Genomic DNA, 16,580 nt, shown 5'->3' on the forward strand with positions numbered 1-16,580 from the left:
TTCCAGTTGAGGCAGAAAACACCTGATTCCACGTGGTACTACTATGTAGTAAGTGCCCTGGATCAAGAGACAGCTCGACAAGTTTCTGATTTTCTGCAGCAGCCTCCGGAGGAGGGCAAGTATATGGTGCTCAAGAGTCTGCTCATCACTACCTTTGGCCTCTCACGACATGACTGAGTGGCCCATTTACTTGACTTGGATGGATTAGGAGACAGGACCCCTTCCGCACTCATGGATAAAATGCTGGCACTAGCGGAAGGGCATAGGCCCTGCCTCATGTTCGAGCAGTTGCTAGAAGGTATTCACATACTGTCGGCCGACGAGGATTCCAGTGACCCATGGAGAGTTGCGGCCTGTGCTGACATTCTATGGCAGGCTAAGCAAGAAAGTGTGACATCTGTAGGACAGGTCACCAGATCCTGCTCACAGCAGCAGGACCATGCAACTCCAACATTAGACTGCCAGCAGAGTTGATCAAATCTGTTGTCAGACCACCATTCAGCCGGGAGACAATGTGTCGAAGAGGGGTGTTAGCTTTTTCTACCATCAATGATGGGATGTAGAAGCTCACCGCTGCTGACCTCCCTGTTCGTTTCAAGGTAAGTCTGGGGCCAGCTGTCGCTAATGGCTGCAGCAGCTGGCCATCAATACAGCCTATTATATGTCTGGGATAGAAATTCCAGCCAGTGTTTCTTGATGGATACAGGGGCTGAGATCAGCATGCTTCCCCCATTGGGGCATGACACACATAACAGAAAACCTGGGCCATCACTAAAAGCTGCAAACTGCAGTACTATCCAGACATTTGGCATGCGTAGGATCCCCCTTCAGTTTGGCAATACTAAGTTCATGTGGACGTTCACATTGGCCATGGTCGCACAACCGCTACTGGGAGCCGATTTGAGTGTCAAACTCAAATTCACGGAGGGCCAAAATTAAAAACTTGGACTAAGTCATGGGCCAAACTAAATATTTATTGAAAATTTTTAACAACATCTGCATGTTTTCTCTTCTTTCAACATAATGTTAAACTTTTTCTTATTAAAATAAATGTTTAATAATAGTTTTCGTTAAACTCTTTCCAGAAGAAGCATTAACAAATGAGAAATAAAATATTCAATAAATAATATTTCTCTATAGCCTTTAAGCTCCTTTTAAATGTTTTTTTTTCACAAGCCAACAAGTCAAAAAATAACAACTTGCTTCAATGACAAACAGGTTTGTCTTTTAAAATGATGAACATATAGTCTGCCTCCCACCTGTCTTGAAAGGTCCTGTTTTCTGTCTTTCGTTTGGCCATTTTTTGTAAGGGGTTTATTACATGTGAGTTGGGCGACAGGTCACAGATGCTAATGAAAGTAAAGAGAGGAGGTGGGGGCGATTAGCAGGCTGAGGGGCCGGTGCCAACGCATTTGCAAAGCATTGTGGGATTAATAGTATTAGCTGTGCATGCGCTATATTGGCGCAGCGGCCAGCGGGCCAGCTCTAATGCATATTTGATATGATCTTGCAGGCCAAATATAATTATATCACGGGCCAAATTTGGCCCGCGGGCCTGAGTTTGACATGTGTGATCTAGAGGGACAAAGGCTCGTTCATACCTACACTTTACAGACCTTCACCCAAGGTGAGGCCAAGCTGCCAGCCCTGCATTTGGACTCAGTTTCTCTTTCAAAGAATGAATTTGCCAGGGTGCTGCCATAATTCCCTGCAATAATTATGCCACAATTCACCTCAATGATGCTGAAACATGGGGTGCAGCACCACATATCAACCAAATGGCTACTGCTGTCTGTCCGAGCTTGCAGGCTCCCTCCAGATAAACTTCGTCTGGTCAAAGAGGAATTTGAAAGGAAGGAGGACATAGGTATTGTACAATGGTCCGATAGCTTCTGGGCCTCCCTGCTCAACATGGTACCTAAGGCCACAGGTGGATGGAGACCCTGTGGTGATCACCGCAGGTTGATCGAAGTTACCACACCAGATCACTACTGCATTTACAGGACTTTGCGTCCAATCTGCAGGGAGCCTGCATCTTTTCCAAGGTGGACCTGGTTCAGGGGTATCATCAGATCCTGATCCACCCAGATGACATTCCAAAAATGGATATTATTATTCCACCCTTTGGCCTTTTTGAATTCAGAAGGATGCCCTTTGGGCAGACTTTCCCACATTTAATTGTCAGAGTGAGACATGATCTCAACGTTACCTTCATATACCTAGATGACATACTTATGACATACTTATCGCTAGCCGCAGTCGTCAGGAACATCTATCCAACCTGCGCAAGCTTTTCACTCATTGGAATGAGTTTGGACTGACCATCAACTCAGCCAAGTGTCAATTCAGGTTAGTGACCATTGACTTTCTGGGCCATAGAATCGACAAACACAGAGCAAAGCTTCTACTGGAAAAGGTTGAGGTGATCCGGGCTTTTGCTAAGCCCTGCACAGTTAAAGGCCTTCAGGAGTTTGTTGGAATGGTGAACTTTTCATCACCTGTTTCTACCATCAGCAGCTTGCATCATGTGCCCCCTCTTCACCCTGACATCAGGCAAGGCAAGGGATGTCACTTGGGATGAAGAATCATCGGCAGCATTTGAGAACACCAAGGAAGCACTGGCTAATGCTGCATTGCTGGTCCACCCAAGAACAGATGCATCCAGTACAGCAGTAGGAGGGGTACTTGAACATTGATGGGCATTGGAGATCACCAGAACTCAAGTACAGTGCTTTTGACTAAGAATTGTTGGCACTGTACCTAGCCATCAGATATTTCAGGTGCTTTCTAGAAGGCAGGCATTTCACAGCTTTTACGGACTACAAGCCACTTACATTTATTTGCCTTCACTAAGGTATCAGATCCATGGTCAGCTCGACAACAGAGACATTTATCATATATTTCTGAGTTCACAACACCCATTGAACACATCCCAGGAAAGGCCAATGTAGTGGCAGTTGTGCTGTGTCATCAGCCATACAACCCTTGCAGCCCTTAGCCCAAGGGAGGGGGACAATGTTGAGCTCGTGAAAGTGCAACAGGCAGATGAAGAAATTCCCCGTTACGGAACAGGAGACTTGAGCCTGAAGCTGAAAGAAATTCCGGTAGCTCAAACTCCTGTGTGGCTTATCTACAGGTAGTCTTTGCTCAATCGTTCCGGTGGCCTGGAGGCAGCAGGTATTTGACGCAGTTCACAGGTTGGCACATCCATTGATCAGAACAACTGTCTGGATGGTAGCCAACAGGTCAGCAATTGGGTGAAGACCCACTACAATCTTTTGAGCCAATGTATCGGAGATTTGACCACGTATGCATGGACATTGTAGGCCCTCTGCCGCTGTCATGTGATTCCCATTTTCATCTCACTATAGTGGATCGGGCTATGCAGTGGCCAGAGGCGGTTCTACTGGCAGACATGACTACAAACACCTGCGCCAGGGCCCTCGTTTCCACTTGGCTAGGACGTTTTGGTCGGCCAGCACACATCATGTCTGACAGGGGTGCCCAATTCATGTCAAGCCTGTGTCAGAAATGGCCACCCTGCTTGGAACCAAGTGGCACCACATAACTGCGTATCACCCATAATCCAATGTCGAAAGAAGATTCCACAGGCATTTGAATCGGCCCTTATGGCATGTCTGCAGGGGTCTAACTGGGTTGACGAATTGCCATGGGCACTCTTGGGCACACAAACGACACCTAAAGACAATATAGGTGTCTCATCAGCAGAGCTGGTCTATGGCATGGCCGTGATGGTTCCAGGGGAATTTGAATCAGACTCACGAGGACAGGAGGAGATGCCAGCTGCGGTTCTAAGCAAGCTCTGCAAGAAACTTTGTTCTTTAGCGCCCATACTGACATCTCAACATGGTCAGGCCACGTCCTACGTACCCCAGAACTTGGAGGACTGCAAGTAAGTTTTCGTACAGAAAGGAGCACACCGAGCATCATTCCCATGTCCATATTAGGGTCCCTCCAAGGTACTAAGATGCAATGGTTTGACGTACATTTTAGACATCAGAGAGGAAAGAGGAAGTTTTTGCAATCGACTGCCTCAAACCTGCCCATCTGGATCTGGACGAACCAGTTGTGGTTCAGACGCCATGGCGGAGAGGAAGACCGCCCAAACAAAAAAAAAATACAGATTTTGGAAGTCTGCAGCGGGATTGCTAGTTTGGAGGGGGTGGGGGGGAATTTGTCACGTGGTGACCCACCTATCAGCAAGTGAACCAGCTCCTAAAAAGGCAGATGTGGTGTGAAAAATGTAGGAAATTGACCTGCATTCAACACAGATTTTTATCTGGCGTTTATGATATCACTTCCTGTCAATGTTACAGAAGCAGAGATGCACATAAGCCCAGGATGCAAGCCCAGAGAGGTCTGTCTTGCACTAGACTCCACATCATGTACATCGACCGACGTCTATAGTAGCTCAGTATAGAATACTTTGCTACAGTACAATTTAAAAAAAAATTGTGCATAAGAAATGACACCAACTATCTTGTCTGGGTTTAAATCCTGGCATTTTTTCAGTGTCTTCATATGTTGGGGCTTTACAAACATTTAATCGTGCAACACAATGCTTTAAGTGACCAACTAATCTATGTTCTAAATGTTCACTATGGAACAAAAATAGAAAATGCTGGAAGCACTAGACAAATATAAAAGCAGTGTCAATATTTCAGTTCAAGTACTGGGGAACAGAGAATATTTTAAGCATATTTTAAGTTGAGGAGAGGGGGATGGGTGGAGAATTTCTGTGACAGAGTGCAGACCAAAGTTATCAAGTTAACAATTACTTTATAAACAAGCAATTGGAGTTGAAAACGAAACACATTGAAACAGGGCAGTACAATCACAAAGAACAGGGAGGCTTATTAAATTTATTATCAGGTTCTTTTCATTATCAGGTTCTAAGGACTGCAACAGGCCCACTTGGAAGTTGGGCATCATTAGAAAAATATAAGGCTGGAGACAGAAGGGTCAGAATGGAATGGAGAATATTAAGTGCCAGGGTCACTTTGCATATCACTGGTGAAAATGCTTTCAGCATATTGTGGTTATATTTGGTAACTCCAGCAGCTGCAGTTTCTTACTTCCAATGATCTCCAAGAACATTTTGATTGAAAGAAAAAAATCTAAAATAAAACAAAGATTTAATTGTTTGAGATTCTCAGGCTAACATTTATATTTGCAGATTTTACAGAATATTAATTTCTTCCCTCTTTCCCCTAGTTTGTTGAGTGCTTTACAATTAGCAATGTTATTTCATTTGGAGGTAGGTTAGTTAAAATATTTTGTCTGTCCTTTCCATAGTGGTCTGACAACTGAGCATTCCCAGTATTTCAATATATGCTGTTTTTAATAGCATACTTTGGACATTGTCAGAAATGGGAAGAGGACACCAAGGAAAATACCTTGGTTCATTTTGAACAACTTGCTTTTTTCATCAATTATTTTTGAAGCAAATTTGAATAAAATTAAATTTAAAACCGAACTGACTGCACATTGAAACAAATTGGTAAAGATTACATTTTTTTTAAAAATTGATTTCATTTGATTTAATCCGGTGTGATTTTTTTCTTTCGGATTACGTAGAAAAATAATGGTACAACCATCCCTGAATGCTGGAAGATTCAACGTGATTTGATGATTTCCATTTTAAAATTGTGACTTTATTAGTTTGTCAACCTACTTCATTTGAAGAAGCAATTTATGTCTATACTATTTACATAATTCAGCAAGATGCTTTGAGTCATTTACCTGAATGCTTGAGATTGTTGCCTTCTTTGTCAATGTGTTGCGCCCATGACAAAATCCGACTTGATGCAGAGTACACATAAGTGAGAATTGGAGGCAGGGATACATGTTGGATGGGAAATGAGTGGTATCTTTGTCATTCTCCTTCCTATTAGCATGCATGATTGAAATGACAAGTCCACAGAACGTCTGCTGGTTGTGGTCTTACAAAGAAATTTGGTACTAATGCAATAGAATAAAACTGTTACATTACAATACTGTTCATTCAATGACAATTCATAGTATTGTAGGAATTTGTTATTTTTTTTATGCTTCAATTATTTCAAACAATGCAGAAAAACATTGGAGGAATGAAGCAGTTATATGTCTGGAACCTTAATCAAGAGAAGGAATTATATGTATATAAAGGGGGAAAGGAAGCTGGGGGGGGGGGGTTTGCTGGGGTGTCCAGCTACAGAGCAGATGGAAAAATGGAAACTTACCTTTCAGACAGCAGCCCTAAAATGCTGCTCCAGCACCCCATTCATATCCAGAGGCGCCTCATAGCACCCTCCAGATCCAACGGAGGTGGAGTGACTGGTGCTGTCGCACCACCGTCATAAATAGGTGGCAGAATGGCTATTTTCCCAGCCCAGAAGTTTCAGCTGCGTGGGGGAATTATGGGTAGGGAAGACAGCCATTGCTCTGCCGCATTTTTAGCCACAGAGAGTGGCCCTGAAGGCCAAAGCAGCCCAGTGCAGCGGTCCCAGCCCACACCAATGGTCCCCGCAGACAGCCCCCAACTTAGAGAGGGGTGAGTGGGGAGATGGGTCGCGGGCTGACGGCATTATCAGCCCACCCCTAAACAGCCACTTAATGTGAAAGTCTACTTGGGGAGTGGGGGAGGGAGAGAAAACAGGTGAAGTAGTAGTAGTAAAAAAAGGTGATTTTGAGGATGCTACAAGCAGGGTGAAGAAAGGGAAAGAGTGGATTTTGTATCTGAATTTTCAGCAGGCATTTGATAAAGTATTCAAAAGATCACTGCCTTAGGGTAAAGGTTCCATTATTGTCACACAATACTTACTGGTAATTGGTATCATGGGTGATGTCAAACAAACACCACACAGAACCAACTAAATTGCGAGCTTGAACCAAAATAGTGAACCAAAAGAAAGATTTACTTGCACAAAATAAAGATGTATGTATTGAGCAGAACACACTGGACATTGCCCAGTTACATTAAATCCATTCAGATACATTCAATCCAAGCAAAATTATATAATGTTTTGAAAATAAAACATTTGTAAAAGTAGGACACAAGCATTTAATTCATGCTCTTCAGGTAACTGTTTCAGGATATGTATTGTACCACTGATAAATGACGTGGCATCATGCATAATCTCCAGGAACAAAATAGCACAAAAATTTGTCAGCAGAATTTCCATTTTTATTTTATTTACAGATGTGTTGTTCAACTTCAAGAAATTTGAACCAAAACATCTTTTAGGCACATTCAGAGCTTCCCCCCCCCCCCCCCCCAAAGTCTACAAAAATAGCACCCCCAACACCTGCTGAATTAGATGTGATCAAATACATTTGTGTTATATTAGACAAAGCTCCCTCTCTTCGTTTGACCACAATCAAAGGAGACAGTAAATAGTTGGAAGTCCTGTAGCACATCAGGAGACATTTATAATCCAATAATATAGCATGCAAGGCAGTTGATAAACTCCCTTGCGAAAATGTGTTTCTGGAAACAAATGATTATAGAATCTTTCAAAAACAATGCTCTGAACTAGCCATTCTCAACTTTATTTTGGCTATGGCCCCCCTTGGGACTCTGCTCAAAATTTATAGTCTTCACCCTTCCCTTTGAAGCAGTCAATGTTTTGTTTCATCTGTACTTTTCTCCTACCTACGACAAAAAAGTTATGAGTTGAAAACATGGCTTTTATTTAAATGTGCCGTGGCCCCCAGGGAGGGCCACAAGACCCACGTTGAGTTTGGATCCTCTAAACACCAAGAAAAAAAAAGTTACTTCAGAGAGCCGCCAGTGAAATCAATTTTTGCCATCTCTATTTTTGGCTGGTCGATATCTACTATTTGAGTAAAATATATAATTTCAAACTAGACACTGTGGTTATATTGTCTTTGCATCAGCTTCTCCCAATAATAGATGTTGCTGCAGAGGATTTGTTATTTCCAGTAGCATGGTTTGATGAAGTCATTAATTTTGCAGGATCCCCCATTGCCTTCCACTGCAAATTAAAGTCTTTAATGCAGTACCACTATGTTGTATCAAAATGTTCCAGAGTCTAGAATTTAGCTCAAAAATAACACATTGGTTCATGATTTTCTGACATGGCTTATGTTACAATTTAGTGTTTGTATAGATGACTAGAAAGACCCAGGGGTTGCAATTCTATTGGAGAGCACAGAGCCTCTAGTTTGAAAACTGCCCAAATGTCGCTAAGCTGCCATGCCAATATTTCAGAGAAAATTTCGAAGTCCCCATTCAATATACATCTCTCAAACACCAAAAAATCTAATTATGGAATGATTATCACAATTGTCCACATTACAAAGTGAATTTATCAGCATTTTATTGATTAAAACATGAGGATACTTTCTGAAGGCATGTAATGTGATATATATATATAATGCAAGTCTTATTCTGTGACTTGCTTGAATTAAGTAAAAATATTTAAATTTGCTAAGATAGTGAGCTCCTTCAAGTTTCATCTCTGAAAACAAGCACCTAGAACAAATTCTTGAATAGAAAAGCAGCTATGATCTTTTTTTAAAAAGAAAATTCAAATCTTCCTTTGCCATCTTATTCATGTTATTTAATTCAGATTGTTGAAAAATTCAAATCCAGTGCTAAGTGAATCAGTTAAAAGAACCAAAACAGCACTTTTCTAATCAAGTCTTGCACAAATAAATAAATAACCAGGAAAATGGTTAATTAGTTTATTATTCCTACACACCCTTCACTTCAAATACACGGCCAATGGCAAAGAGCACATTTTCAAAACAAATTTCTTCAGTAATCCAAACATTAAGTGAACAAATCATTGTTATGTATTTTTTTAAAAAACCAGAAAATGCACGAGGCTTTCAAATTATAGCATCACTGAGGTACCATTCAAGTCATGTTGAAACCTGACAAGTAACAGTAAACAAGATGTTGTGCTCTCATTTTAGTTATTGCTGATGATCAGAAATTAGTTACTTTGAAAATGTAGAGGTCAATAATGATTATGCAACTTTCGACAGCTCTGCAAGATATTCTGTCAGCAGATCATGTATCCAGATATCTGTATCTGGAAGGGATGTGTCCACCAGGTAAGTCACCACTTTCCGATCCCATGGATTTACACTGCCCTGGACAGTTTGTATTTGAGCCACCAAAGGCTTCCTCTCAACGTGGTTACGGAAAACAATCGATGCTTCCTCTGACCATTGTTTACATTTCACACCTACAAGGTATATGGTAAAATTATTCACAAGTATTTTATGGAAAACTCAACCTTTCTAAAGAAAGCAACAAAACACTATATTCATTCATTCAAGAATGGTAAACTACCAATTCCAAATTCTCTCCCACTTTCCAGAAGGTAAACTAGGAACAGATCATGGAGGATAATTAATAGGATGCTTGCCTTGGGAGTCAATATTGTGAAATGAGCAATTTACCCATCAGAATTAAGGAAAGCTGGCCGATCCTTTCTGGAGTTTACAAGAAACAATCTGAAAATTTCAAGAAGGATTGACAAAGAGGATATTAGAGAGATGAGAGAGATATTAGATATATATATCTAGATATCTCTAGCGAGAGCATTCTCAAGGAAGCAGGAATTATCAGATAGATCTTTTAAAGAGCCAGCACAGTTACAATCAGTTGAATTAAAGAACAAGAATGCTCGACATAAATTGAGTTATTGACCAGGCATTTGAAAAGTGAATTTTATAGAAATGCTTACTGCTGAGAAGTTTCAATAGAAAAACAGCAAATGCAATGTCACAGTTGCAACTCCTAATATTTTTTGAATTTTCATTTTATCACTTGCACATTATAAATGTTAAGAGTCAAAAAGAAAATAACAAACAACAGAAAGGACAATCAAACCTAGAATCAATTCCAAGGCTTGCCCATCTTGTAGGGAACCTTAAATAATTTTTAGTGTTTAAATGAAGTTTCATTAATTTTCTATAACAAATATACATTCAGGTTTTTTGGATATTAAGGAGCTTAATCACAGCTCAGACAATTACAAAAAGATACTTTCCACTTATTATTAGAGCAGAACACCTAAATTCAACTATTATGATCATATATTAGAATTTTAATTTAATAAAAATCAAAAACAATGACCATTAATCTAAAAATGATTCCAAAATAATTCAGAAATCACTGAGAGATGACAGACAAAAAACCATGGCAGGCGGCAAGGTTATCGTAGCGGTTAGTGCAAAGCTGTTACAGAACCAGAGACTGGAATTAGAATCCTGCGCTGTCTGTAAGGAGTTTTTTTTACATTTTCCTCGTGCCTGTCTGGGTTTCCTCCAGGTACTCTGGTTTCCTCCCACTGTTCAAAACATTCCAGGGTTGTAATTCAATTGGGTGTAAATTGGATGGCACGGGCTCATGGTCCAAAAGGGCCATTACCATGCTATATGTTTAAACTTTAAAAAAAACAAATGGCTCACTGCATACCTGGTACTCACCAAGAAATGTCACCTTTTACAATTTAAACCACCATGAGGACCAGAATGATCAAACCTAATGCTAGCAACATTATGAAACAACTAATGACAACAGTAACATTTATACACTTGACTCACCTGCCAACTGCCCTGTAAAAGCCTGGAATGGCAACTGACGGAATTGTGGCACCAGCATCTGCACCTTCCTATAGCTCACTAGCTCATGGCGTCCATAATCCAATTGATACAGAGACACCAAACCATTTGTAAGAATCCCTTTCACCAGCACACGATACCACCTAGAATCACAAAAAAAGTCACCCACAAAATATAAAAGCATGAAGTAACCATGCAAAAATAGTTCCAAACGTCTCATTGCACACCCTGTTTGGCAACTATTTGGTTAATGAGAAACTCTGCAGATGCTGGGCTCAAATGCAAAAGAATGCTGGAGAAACTAGACAGGTCACACAGCATCTTTCGGAAGTAGTGAAACCAAAGTTTTGGGCCTGAGCCCTTCATCATGTAAAAGCAAAAACAGGTAGGCACCCAAATGAAAAGGGGTGGGGAAGGAGCAGTCTACAGGTAAAATAAAGGACAGGTGGATATATGTGGGGGGATAGAATTAAAAAGCTAAGAAGTGAAGACCCACACATCAGGCTTCTTAGAAGTGCATGTTTCGGAGAAGACAAGGCTATTTTAGATTTGGTCACCACTAAGAAGGATTAATAAAGTAATGTGGTTAAAGCTCTCTTATCAAATTGTGGTCACGATCTCCTATAATTCCAGATGTAGTTGAAGGTGAGCATCATAAGAGCAAAACCAGTGTCTTCAACTTAAAAGCTAAAAAAATGTATGCAGGTAGAATTGTCCAAGGTAGACTGGAAAAACGAAGATCTTGGGATTCGGTATATAAAAAAGAAAATTCTTTTTAGGCGAAAATGCATGTGATAATAAAAGAAAACAGCGAGAGAGAGAGAGAGAGAGCGAGCGGTGAATTAATAAGGGGAAACAAAATTGGTGGTGAATCTCTTGAATTTGCTACTATGGGTGGCTGTGAAGGCCAGGTCATTGGATATTTTTAAGGCAGAGATATCTATCTGAATAGTCAGGGAATCAAATGAAACTTTGAAGAATAAACAAGTTTGTTCTTTTAGTTTGTGCTGTTGCCTTTTCAGTTCCCATGCTCAAACCTTAATCTAGAAGGACCTTAAACATCCTGCATTCTTCTGGCCATTAGCCATGAGTATTGTTGTTTGCAACAAAACCAGAATGAATGGTCGGTCCATTTATGGGAGGAACTTCAATCGATGATATAAAAACAGCTAGTTACATTCAAATCATTGTAGAAAAACAGCCTAAGGCACTTCATTGAGCTGCAAACAAATGATTATATGAACAGATCAACTTTACGTTAAATGAGATTACATTCAAAAGAAGTCTCATATGGTTCTGTTAACCAGCTTGAATCACAACTGTAGTTTCCTGTTAAACCAATCTCATTGTTCTGTGCATAAACACCAAACTATCTTGAACAAAACTAAACATTGTGTGAATGTAAATTTAATATGTGATACTACCATTGGTGTTGTGCCATCAAAACAAATTACACCTATATGATGGGCTGTCCACAATGGCCTTTTAAAATGTCAACCCCTTACTTTGTGCAAATCATGTGATTATAGATAGAAATAGCATAAATGATAGTCCATTAACTATCTACTATCCTTCAAAGGGCAATTTTTTTTTCTTTTTCTGATAATGGTATATGAGCCAAGGAGGCCTTAAACCACTGGTTTTCAATGGGGGCTAAAAGCCTTGATTTCTTTTCACTTCACGTAATTTTTTTTGTGGTCAGTAGAGGTATGGAAGAAACCAAAACTTAACCATTTCATGGGAAAGAGGGTCCATAAACTTTGCACAGCATCTTAACCCTCTACCAACAAGAAATTGGTACAGGAGGATCAAAACTGGGCCTGCCTGGCTGGGGAATAGCTTCTTCCCACAGGCTGTGAGACTGATGAACAGTATCCTGTCACTGTGAAAGTAATTGCAAATATTTGATTATGTGATCTTTGTGTACAGTGTATTTTTGTGCATACACTATGGTCTGGAGAGACACTATTTTGTTGGGTTCCACATGTACAATCAGATGATAATAAACTTGAAATGTTGCACCAGTGAACTTTGGGGCCGCTACCTGCAACTGGGGAGAGATGCTTAACATTTGCATTTGTCATTATAACATTTCTTTGGTTAATTTCTTGACTTAAAACAAGTAATCTAAAACACTTACTTGCTATCCAGTTGAGCAACAAATATTTTGTTCTTTTCTATTGGCACAGACTGCCATTCAGTACTGTTATAATAAAGGACCATTTCTTCCATAAGAACCTCCAACTTGTACAGTTCCTGCCAAGGCTGGAAAACAAAGTGGCCAGGATGACAAGCAACTGAAATAAAGACATCCATGTGCTCACCAGGTTGTGGCAAAACAAAAGGAGGTGGGAGGGCATTGTGTATCATGTTTGGAGCAACCATTTTGATTGGTGCAATGCCAAAATCCTTCATTGACACTTTTTTTTCAAACTCTGATGCAATATTTGCATCACCTTTATTGCTTGGAAAGCCAATAGGACTTCGTTCAACACCCAAATAAACATCCTTCCGGTGCTTCCACAGATCTGCATTTGTTATTTTATGATTGATACTATTTTCAGGATTGGGGAAATTTTTTGAAGTAAACAAGTAAATGTGAACTAGTCCTTTGGCAGCATCAACTTTCACAATCTGAAATAGGACAAAATTAAAATAATTACAATCGAACCTTGAAGTCTTCAAAAATTAGATTTAAATTAAAAAGACAATACATTCACACTTACTTTAATGCTGCAATCAGAACAATTTAACACAGTGTCTCTAAGCCACAATACTGCATCGGGTGTCCACATGCCAATGTTCAACGTGAGGTCTGCCAAGCAGCACTTGATAACCTACAAAAAAACACTTGATGGTCAGATTCTAAAATACGGTCTCAGTCAAAAGGACAGGTTACATTTGCAAAGATAATCAACTTTGAGCATCACCGTACTATTGGCAAAAAAATCTCAATATAGGGACATGTAGATTATAGATTTTGCCAGTGAGGATAAGGTGATCACAAACAACTTAATTTACAAGTATAAAATGAATTGTAGCAACACAAATTTGAGACTTTTGATATACAACACATTAAAAGTAATGACTCAAATGGAATGACAAGAAATGAAAACAAATTTCAGAGTATAGTATAAGACACACAAAAGTTACTTAAACTTGTTAAGAACATAAGAAATAGCAGGAGTAGGTTATCTGATGTGTCAAGCCTTATTGGATTCAATAAGCTCAATGGTTGATCTGTGTGAACTCAGCTCTACCTACCTGACTTTTCATCATAACCTTTAATTTCACTACTAAACAAAACTCTATCTTAAATATATTTAATGAAGCAGCTTCTATGCTTCCTTGGTTAGAGAATTTAAAATTTATTACTCTCTGGGGAAAGCAGTTCCTCCTCATCTCCAACCTAAATCTACTTTTTTGAAGCAGTGTCTGCCTACCAGTGGAGATTACGTTGTAACCAAGTAACTTAGTTACAATATCTTCGAATAATGTGTGCATTTGGATACACAATGAAATTTTCTTTTAATGTCCCTCATCTGAGTGGTTACAATGTGCACCAAACTACAAGAAATAATTGAATCAAGCAGCTTTGAGGCATTTAAAAATAAACTTGGAAATATAGGATGAAACAATAGAGGGAGAAATATAATGGGTATTAAATTAAGAGTAGGATGTAGCTGATTTTGAGCAATAACATCAGGGGAAATTTTTCTTAACTAAGTGGCCTGCTTTTATTCTGTAAATACACTAATAAAGCAAAAGTATTTCAGATAATTATTACCTGTGGTGGTATGGAAACTGAATCCTGCAGAAGTGGGGTCGGTATTTCCCTTAGCTCTGTTATTGCAACAGATGAAACTATTCCAGTATCCAAAAACATAACATCCACAACACGTTTGCCATGTACATTGGTAATCTTGAAATACAAGGTGCTCAAGTTAACAAATATCATTGTGTAGAAAGGTAATGCAAAATATTAAGAATTGGAAAAAAAAACCTTATTTTCAGTATCTAGGTTTCGATTTAATTTTTAAATTTCAGCCTACGAGTCCACGAGCCCAATTTACTCAATTAATCTACATCCCCGGTACATTTCAAACAGTGTGAGGAGACCAGAGCCCCCGGGGAAACCCATAAAGGGACAGGGAGAATGTACAAACTCCTTATAGACAGTGCGGGATTTGAACCCCAATTCCAATTGCTGGTGCTGTAAAGGCGTTGTGCTGACCGCCATGCCAGCCACGCTAACCCAGTTATATTACAGTAATATATTACTGAAATATATTTTAAATTTGCTTTATTTTGGATAATTTGAACTGCTTTATTTGACAAGAGCTCTTTGAAATGCCATGGTGAGGACCATGGTTAAGTGATTCTACAAATTTGATTTCACACTCTGACCTGCTGCTGAAGCACATTGCAAAGGAACCAGCAAATTTCCAGTACAGTAACAGGAGAAGGGCCTTTATTCCCTTCAGTTTGTCCTGCTGCCAAATTACCATCTCTTCTCCAAGTTCTGAGGGTATGATCAAACAATTCAACTTGAAGCACCTCCCATTCCCTCTGCCAAGATTACTGGCTTTCTACTTTACATTTTGTGATAATGAGAAATGCTTTGATTCATAAATATGGCAATTCCTTTTCATGACCAGACATTGGGAAGTTGAAATGAGATAGATTATTCAAAATTTGCATACTTTTTGAAACAATTTTTTAAAAAAAATGGAATCTATCTTACTTTTTCTTCAAACATGGGGTGTGCAGCTAATTAGCATCAGTTGTTGGAAATTACACTTATAGGGAGCAAGTTACATTAAAGATACCTGTATAACTATCACAATACTTTAAAATATTACTGAATCTTGTCTGGGGCCAAACTGCAGAATGAGTACATTCATCCTAAAATGAGGAAAATGAGTAGATTTTTAGTTTAGGTTTAAAAGAATGCAAGGTAATTTTTGAATAACAAAGGGGGCAGGGTGATAAAATAAGAGTTTTTTTAATTTTGACACAATAGGAGATGGTGGAAACAAATCAATAATTGGAAGATTTTTTAAATTTGCAGATGCGTCACTCAGATGTCACTGGTGGGGGATAGGCGCCTCCCTGCCCAGGGATGCCCGGTGGCAAGCATGAAATAATGCAGAGAACTGGTTAACAGTGGTCCATCCGGTCGGTGTGAACGACAAAAGTGCCTTCTTTAGCCGGTTCAATGAACAGCCAATTTACAGGTTAGCTAGTGTGAAAGGAGCAACAGTATGTTTGAACTTCAAAAGGTTACACCTCAATAAATGCCAAATTTGCATGAAATAACACGTTAAAAAGCTTTATCAAAACTGCATAATCAAAACAGTGAAAATATAACCAAGCCAAGTAAAGCTATTAGATATTATTAGAAGAGTACAAATTAAAATACTGAAAGAATTCAGTTGGCATTCAGAACATAAATAGATCACAGTGAATAGTTTTAGTCTATGTATGGGTAGTGGAATAGTGATCTTGGAAAAAATCCAGGAGATACAACAATACTTCCTAGTTTATTAAGCTTCACTACTCAGATAAATGGTTCTTCAGGCTATTTCCATTTGAGCAATGTAGATATGGAAACAAAAGCTCTGAAGGACTGAATAGCATTACTAAGGCAATACAATTTAACAGACTGGGGAGTGGGAATAGATTGAATATTTGGGAGTTCTTTCACAAGTTTTGAGCCTCTAGTCTCTTCAGGTTGATAGTAGCTCCTTGTCTGTCTCGAGGGATATGCCATCTGAGGCACACATTATATTATATAGAAGCTATTTTTTTTGTTACAAATATCACTGTCTATATGACCTGCTGAAAACATTTTAATCATTTAAGGGATTTTTTTTTTAGGAATTGCTTTACTATTTGACCCCAACTTCCACATTTAAATCCTGTTTCCACCATCTTTAACTTCCTCTGTGATTATGAAGCAGAGAGAGTAGTCAAAA

The 16,580-nt window shown here is 39.3% G+C and overlaps 1 protein-coding gene and 1 long non-coding RNA gene across 6 annotated transcripts in view; one reads left to right on the forward strand and one right to left on the reverse strand.

The window, feature by feature from the left end:
* Window positions 1–16,580, forward strand: part of LOC138758078 (uncharacterized) — a 48,650-nt gene that overhangs the window by 19,257 nt on the left and 12,813 nt on the right. The gene's annotated exons all lie outside the window — the stretch shown is intronic.
* LOC138758053 (tudor domain-containing protein 7-like) overlaps window positions 8,696–16,580 on the reverse strand; it is a 113,198-nt gene continuing 105,313 nt past the window's right edge. For all 5 annotated transcript variants that reach the window (XM_069926423.1, XM_069926412.1, XM_069926404.1 and 2 more), the window contains 5 exons: window positions 14,390–14,524; window positions 13,329–13,439; window positions 12,743–13,236; window positions 10,585–10,745; window positions 8,696–9,218 (listed from right to left, as the gene is read on the reverse strand). In XM_069926423.1, the coding sequence (XP_069782524.1) occupies window positions 8,998–9,218; window positions 10,585–10,745; window positions 12,743–13,236; window positions 13,329–13,439; window positions 14,390–14,524 (1,122 nt within the window). In that variant the 3' untranslated portion in view covers window positions 8,696–8,997. The remainder of the gene's footprint in view (window positions 9,219–10,584; window positions 10,746–12,742; window positions 13,237–13,328; window positions 13,440–14,389; window positions 14,525–16,580) is intronic.

This window comes from Narcine bancroftii, chromosome 1, assembly GCF_036971445.1.
Source record: "Narcine bancroftii isolate sNarBan1 chromosome 1, sNarBan1.hap1, whole genome shotgun sequence".
NCBI lineage: Eukaryota > Metazoa > Chordata > Chondrichthyes > Torpediniformes > Narcinidae > Narcine > Narcine bancroftii.